The sequence below is a fragment of the Fragaria vesca genome, linkage group LG1, assembly GCF_000184155.1.
Source record: "Fragaria vesca subsp. vesca linkage group LG1, FraVesHawaii_1.0, whole genome shotgun sequence".
In the NCBI taxonomy this organism is placed as follows: domain Eukaryota; kingdom Viridiplantae; phylum Streptophyta; class Magnoliopsida; order Rosales; family Rosaceae; genus Fragaria; species Fragaria vesca.
The window spans coordinates 14,501,664-14,509,163 of NC_020491.1; the positions used below are offsets into that span (position 1 = coordinate 14,501,664).

Sequence of the window (7,500 nt, forward strand, 5' to 3'; positions counted from 1 at the left end):
CACTGAATATTAATCTTCTACCCGGTCATGGTGATCGAAAACCAATTCACAGAAGGAGTTCGTATACGAGGAATCGTAGTCACATAGATATCAAAGAAAACCCATCCAACTCAACAATATATGACCCATGAAATTCTAATAAGCATCATGTGATACTCTAATTCGATATGAGTTGATCATGGAAAATCAGATAATTAAGATGGTTGAGCAAAGGGTGAGAGGAGAAGGATGAAGACGGCAGATGAAAAAGAATAATAAAATTAGGGTTTATATGATTAAACTAAGAAAGTGTAAAAAAGAAAAATGAATTTTAGTAATCTCTATTAATGAAAATACAAAAGACATAAATAATATTTTGATGTGCCACATATACTGTCATCTAAGGTGGACTCTAAGGTTGTTTCTCAAAAGGTGGTTCATCTAGCATTACTCTTAGTTACAAGAAGATCCACTACAATTCTATTTCGTCCTTTCTGGAGGCTATAGACACATAGTTGATTCATGAACTTTCTCCATGACTAGTACCTGGACAACCCAACCAACCAATATAGGAGCTGATACTGAAACAGAAAGACAGTATATTGATTAGGACCAAAGTTAGATTAAAGAAAAAATAGTTGGGTACTACAATAACAACTGTAAAAACTGTGAACAACCACTAATTGTTGTGTCTTAATCCTCTTCTTCCTCCTCCCATAAAAAGAACTCAAGTGATATATGATGAGAGGAAAATTGTTGCATAGGCTCTTACAATGGAAAAGACAAAATCGGGTTAACCCAAATTGGTCGTGGAGAACTCATCTGCAGGATCTTCTTGAAACGCTTGGTGTAAGTTTCTGGGAAGCTTTGATCTTCAACGTTATAAACACCAAAATCATAATCGATACCAGTTCCCACATAATCAATATCATGGTTGAAGTATATGCAATTCGACCGAAGTCCACAAATTTTTGCAGACGACACACGTATTGAAGTGTTATCCCCAACAAAGAGAGCATCCCCACCCAAGGTGTTCTTCTCAGTCCATTCACCCGTCAGTCCATTCACCCGTTTGCACATTCAGTTCGAAAACTCTAAATTTCTTTGTCACACGTATGTCGTCTTCTGTATACCCTCTGTACCTTTCGACCATCAACAATCGATTCTCTTCAACTTCAAAGATATATCTCTTGCTATTATTACAATCTGGAGAATTGCCGCGTCTAACCATCTTTACATCTGAGTATGTCCGACCAGTAGTAACATCATAACATAAAACTTCTCTATAATAATTCACAGCATAAAATGTATTTCCAACGTTGACAACTTCTTCAATCATCTGGCAGCCAATGTCTTCATCAAGGGCATTATCAACACTTTCATCCACATAAGTCCATGTTGTATCCTTACCCAATCTAATGAAAGCCAAATTGCCTCTTTCCAAATGTATGACTGTAACAATGCAGTCATTTGTATTTGATATAGGGTCTGCTGAAATTGTGGCCTTGCAGACATACTCCTCACAATTTACATACCATTTTTCCCAACCCGGGGGAGTTAGTGGCGGCAGACAAATAATCGATTTTTCCTTATTTTCCCTCCCTTTAATCCTCAAGAAAGGATTTACTAAAGTTACTCCAAGGTTTTTCTCCCTAATATTCCGATGCACAAATAGTAGCCATCCTTTTGAAGATCCAACAAATACCTTCCATGGCACTTTTGCTTGGAACTTAAGGACCTTCTTATCAACTACGTCGTAGAATTTCCAGTACTGTTTTCTTCCTGAATAATACAACAGCATTGGAGCTGTCATCCTAGCATGTTTGCTTTCATTATCCTTTGCTACAGAATACCATGACTTACATACCAAGCTGAACCCCAGATAGTCCCATGGTTTCAATAATTTTTCCGCAACTGAATCTAAAAGATGCTTTGGCAAGTTTTCCCAATCTGAAAATGACGGAAAATCTTGATTAGAATCAGAGACCAAAGAAGAACATTGATCTTTTTGAGAAAACATTGTTTGGTTTTCTGACAAAATTTGAGGTGAGGATATGGATGCGGTAGTCATCGGCTCACACCTACAGGCTTGCTAACGCTGGATGACGATTTTTTTTGTTAAAACTAGTTGATTAGATCCTTTGTATCACAGAAGCTTCTGGTAGAGAATAATCAAGATTTGTATGAGAAAACAATACCTCGCTCCATAAAGACTCCAAACCCGGCAGAAGATGGTTGATGTTGGAGAGAAATGCAGAAGCAGAAGGAGATTGAAGGCTGGTGATCAAGACTTTAATTCTGTACGTGTCCCCTTGGTTTTCCTGATGGTATGAAGATCTGATAGACTTTTCCGGCAGTTAAGCTCCGAAGTTTGTGTTGGCTGGCTTGCTAGATCTTCTTTCTTCTGCACTTGAATGAGCTTTAATTGAAGAAGATTGAAGGTAGGAGAGCACGTGGAGACTTCACTTAATTTCTGTATTTCGGGCAAGTAGTTTTTTTTTGGTCAAGTAGTTGGTAGCTGTTTCGGGCAAGTAGTTGGTAGCTGTTTAATGGTCCTCGACCAAGAAAACAGAAAAAAAAAATTGTGAATTCTATAGGGGTTGAATATGCTTTGAACTGCTTGTAGATTGTAATTGCAGTCTACCTTTATTTAAAGGCAACTTCTGTATCCAGCAAGAATTAGGTTAACCTATTTGAGTTAGGAAACCTAAAGGATACTTGGTTAATAGACCTGTGTGAGATGGGAAATTCTTCGTTCCAAGAAGAACTAGGCGAACAAACCTCTATGAGTTAGGAAAGTCGACTGACGAGTGACGACAATTTTCTTAAGAACTATGCGACGTACACGTACTCTTAAGGCCGGCCCTGTGTGTTCTGGAAAAAAGAATAGATATAAGGCTCCTTACCTTCCCTACTTTCAAATAGTTTCAGAGTTTTTAATTTTTTTTAGTCCTAGAAATCAAAGCCTGTATTGTTTGAAACACGTACGACACCAAACTCACACAAGTACAGAAGTACCGAACCGTTCATTTTAATGATTTTATTGCCGTACAGTTTTCTCCAGCAGTTAAACCCCAACAAAATCCCCGCTTGAAACTAGGACACTCATCAAGCTCACCACTTGCATCCATGGAAGCTCTGCAAGGCGCCCACCCTCAAATCCCATCCCCCCAATTCGAACCCAACACCGACAAAATCAAACGCACCCTCACCAACAAAGGCATCCACCCAACTCGCAAATCCAAAAACACAACCGCAAACTCAACCGTCTCAACCAACAAGACCCACCTCTCTCCAAATCCCAAAGCCAAGCCCTTTCAGAAGAAACCCACTTCCAAACTCTTAAAGCCGAGTTCAGATAGATGAGGATTGGTTTGATGAGGAGTATGAGGTTTGGGACCCAGCCGCGGCGCGGCGAGAGGGAGGTGATTGAGTTTCTTGTTGAGAGGTTTGTGTTGGAGTTTTAGGAGGGTGTAGTTGGTTTTAGGGTGTTAATGTTGTTCTTTGTGGTGCAAGCTTATTGGTACAGAGTTTACAATGAGGGACTGGAAGCTTTCGAGGATGCTGAAGCAGTCAGGATTGGAGTTCAATGAGGGTCAGGTTTTGAAGGGGCTTGGTGTTAAGAAATGTTGGAAGCAGGCGTTGACTGTGGTGGAATGGGTTTATAAGGACAGGGGCAATAACCACTGCAAAAGCAGGTATTGGTGAAGACTTTGATATATGTACCTTCAGTTATTTGCATCTATGAGCTAGGAAAATTTGTCCAAAATGGATTGGTAAAGGTCTTGTTGGATTAGAACTCTAATAAGAAAGAAGAAACTAGATTGTCATACATAAGAATGAATCGTTTCAGGAGTATTTCCATAGATTTTTTTTTGACTAATTTCCCAACTAATTATTCTGGCATTGCTTTGATGGTAAAGCAAGGATTAATTAACAAGGTCCTAATGAATAAAGCCTGGCAGTGGGATTGAACCTGTCAATGAACCTATTCAGGGGAACAGTAGCCTTCTGTGAATTTTAGATTTTGACACAACCTCTACTGAATAGTCATGGTTCGGTAGCACTGTGAAATCATGTACTGAAAACAATGAGATGTAATTATGTATTTATTCTGGTATAAAATCAGTTTTTTTTTTTTTCCCCCTGAATTGGTTGATTGATAAGTTGGTTCTACTTCTGTTTCCTGTGTCATGCTGGAAAAATTATGCATCTTGTAGGTTTGTATACACAAAGCTTTTGTCAATTCTTCGGAAGGCAGGAAGGCCACAGGAAGCTCTTGACATTTTCAACAAGATGTGTGTAATGTCTTGTTCTTTGGCAACTTTATTTTTTCATATTTCAATCATATATTGACTGCCTTTTTGAATTCTTACATTCAAGTTGTGCAGGGAGATTGTCATATATATCCAGATATTGCTGCCTATCACAGTATTGCTGTTACACTCGGCCAAACAGGTCGTCTGAAGGAATTGCTGAAAGTTATCGAATGCATGAGGCAGAAACCTGTCAAAATAAATAGATATATATTTCGCAACTGGGACCCTGTCCTTGAACCGGATGTAGTTGTGTATAATGCTGTAAGAGAGCATCTTTCACTTGTCATTCCTTATTTCTTTTTTCTGCATCTTCATGTAATCCTATCTTTGTCAACATTATTTGCAGATACTGAATGCTTGTGTTCAATCCCATCAGTGGAAGAGTGTATATTGGGTGTTTAACCAGTTGAGAAAGAGTGGTCTGAAACCTAATGGAGCAACACACGGGCTTGCTATGGAGGTAGTATCTGGATTATGAGATATCTTTGCAAATTAAAGTTCAAGCAGAATATATAAATTTGATTCAACCCAATGACTGGAAACATGAAAGTACATCAAAAAGGTGCAAACGGCTATTTGTTCTCAAATTACAATTGTATTTGAGCCTTATAGGATCTGCTTGTTATGTAAGATCTGCTTGTTATTGTAAGGTGATGCTGTAATCTGGAAAGTATGACCTCGGCCATGAATTATTAGAAAAATGGAAAGGAGTGGAGAAGCTCCGAAAGCTCTTACCTATAAAGGTAGTTTGTTTGTATTTCATCTGATATTGAGATAGATATATTGTTTTTGTCCCTAATACATATTATTATATCACAGTTATTGTTTGAGCTATATGGTGTGAAGGAAAAGTGAAAGAAGCTGTGAAAGCAGTCATGGACATGGAATGAAGGGGAGTGGTTGGGACAAGTGGCATATATTATGAGTTAGCTTGCTGCCTTTCCAATAGCGGTAAATGGCAGGATGCTCTGTTACAGGTAATTTTTTGTCTGTAGAGTTTGGAGGCATAGTGACTGGCTTTTTGTTTCAATGTTTACACCAAGTTAACATTTATGGATTAGATTACTCATCTGATTCAATATTCAAAAAGTTTGGTTGCACTTTGCATCATTTAAACGATTTTTATTTAGGATGGAGTTGGATCAATTTCGTAACCTGAAGGCTAATGAAAAGCATGAATCTGTGGTTATCCCAAAGAGAATTCAGTATTTTCTTGTAATACACTTGCTTTTCACAATAGACCTAAATAATAATGGATATAGCATGTAATAATTGTAAACAAGTCCGGCTTAGACATTTCCATTTAGGCAAATGATTTTTTTTTTTTTCTTCAGTGTTAAGTCGTGACATCTCTAGATTCTTTTTAAAGTAAACCTTGAAGCTTGAAGATTTCTTAAAACTATGGCTTCAGTTTGAGAAGATGAAAAATGTATCCAATACTAAACCTTTGGAGGTCACCTTCACAGGCATGATAAGGTCTTCCATGGAAGGTGGACAAATTTATGTATATCCATATGTGAACAGATGAAGAACCATTGTAGCCCTAACATAGGGACAATTAATATGATGTTGAAAGTTGTTAGACACACTTATATGTTTTCCAAAGCTAAAGAATCGTTTGAAGAAACTAAGGCTGCTAAATCTGATTCTGACCCTTTGCTGGAAGGTGGTGGTAATTCTCTTGTGCCCAATGAGTACACTTATACTTCAATGCTCAAGGCATCTGCCAGTGCTCTGCAATGGGAATACGTTGCATATGTTTACAGAGAGATGGCTCTCTCGGGATATCGAATAGATCAAAGTAAAAATGCTTCAATTCTCGGGGAAGCATCCAGAACTGGGAAGGTAAAAGTTAATAGATGAAAGATCAATTATATTTTCTTACATTGATTAGACACTGTATTGTTGTAGTAGAACTCTTTTCTTTCTTTATGACCAAGGAAAAAAACGTCTGTTAATGTTTTAGCTATATCCGGTGATAGTTCATCACTTCATCTTTCCACTGGACATGACTCCATCTATTGTTATCTCTTCCGTTTATTCTCTGACTGGATCTGTGAACTGGGTGTTTGTACTATTATGTCTGAAGTCTAGTTCTGTTTTTGTTTCTCCTTTTCACCTGTCATCATTATTTTTTTCACTGGATGAGTTCAGTCAAAAACTTATGCAGCATATTTTGTTGATGTAGGGGTATCTACTAGAGCATGCATTTGACACAACATTGGAAGCTGGTGAAATCCCCCATCTAATTTTCTTTATTGAAATGGTATATCAACTACAGCTCGGCATGATTACAAGAGAGCGGCAACTCTGGTTAAGACAATGGTTTATGCCCCATTTCAAATCAGTGAAAAGCAGTGGACATGTTTTCAAGAAAAATGAAGACGGGGTCAGTCAGGATGGTATAAAGAAACTGCTGGATGCTCTAGAGCATTGTGATGTAACATCGGCAGCCACGCTCTTAAACTTGAAAAGTTCTTTGCATAGTCTCTGTCGGTCTTATACATCAAGAGACTTCTCAGATTTGGTATCAGTATCATCTTTAGATGATAATGATGAGGGATCTGATGATAATGAAGGGCTCATTATGCCAAATCATTCTTTAGGATATATTAATGGTAAGATGAATCCTGGCACGGACCCTCCTGATGACAGTAGTGATGCTCCTTTCAGTGAGTTTCCTCGTAGGACTTGGAGCAGTAGTATCAGAAGTGATTGCGGCTGATATAGAGACAGTTTCCAGGTCATTGGATGTTTTTGATGAAGATGGACTAGCCTTGGCAGAAATTGATGAGGAAATCGAAGCACTGATAAATAAAGATGATTCTCACGACTCTCATTCACCCTCAGCAGAGGAAATAATGAAAGATTGGAAGGAAAGAAGGAAAAAGGATGGGATACTCATCCCCTTTCAACTCGGCCAAATATAAGTACAAGTTACTTCTTGAGCCAGATTACTTCTCCTGAAGTGACAAGTAGTTCACTATCTATTCAGCATGATTCTGTCAATGTATATAAGAAATAATTTTACTATGTAACAGCTCCAAAATATGGAAAACTGTAAATAATTTTGAGGAAATCATGTATGAAAAAGAAATGTAGCTCAAATTAGAGCCATGTATCTAATGACTCATCAGTTTAGTAAAACCCAAATGCAGTAAACACAAAACAAATGCAGCTTCACAACCCAAAAACTTCACTT

At 37.9% G+C, this 7,500-nt stretch overlaps 1 protein-coding gene and 1 pseudogene across 2 annotated transcripts; one reads left to right on the forward strand and one right to left on the reverse strand.

The window, feature by feature from the left end:
* Positions 1 to 1,027: 1,027 nt before the first annotated feature.
* LOC101293638 (F-box/kelch-repeat protein At1g57790-like) lies at positions 1,028 to 2,341 on the reverse strand. Its single transcript, XM_004289307.1, has 2 exons — positions 2,178 to 2,341; positions 1,028 to 1,929 (listed from the first exon to the last, which is right to left on the reverse strand). Exons 1-2 carry the CDS (start codon positions 2,185 to 2,187, stop codon positions 1,028 to 1,030), a joined length of 912 nt encoding a protein of 303 aa, XP_004289355.1. The 5' UTR covers positions 2,188 to 2,341.
* Positions 2,342 to 3,341: 1,000 nt separating this feature from the next.
* LOC101293934 lies at positions 3,342 to 7,023 on the forward strand (annotated as a pseudogene). The gene is made up of 9 exons (XR_183852.1): positions 3,342 to 3,404; positions 3,496 to 3,677; positions 4,200 to 4,281; positions 4,371 to 4,559; positions 4,645 to 4,758; positions 4,949 to 5,041; positions 5,118 to 5,275; positions 5,710 to 6,143; positions 6,487 to 7,023. The product of XR_183852.1 is annotated as a pentatricopeptide repeat-containing protein At5g67570, chloroplastic-like (transcript).
* The last annotated feature ends 477 nt before the right edge of the window (positions 7,024 to 7,500 follow it).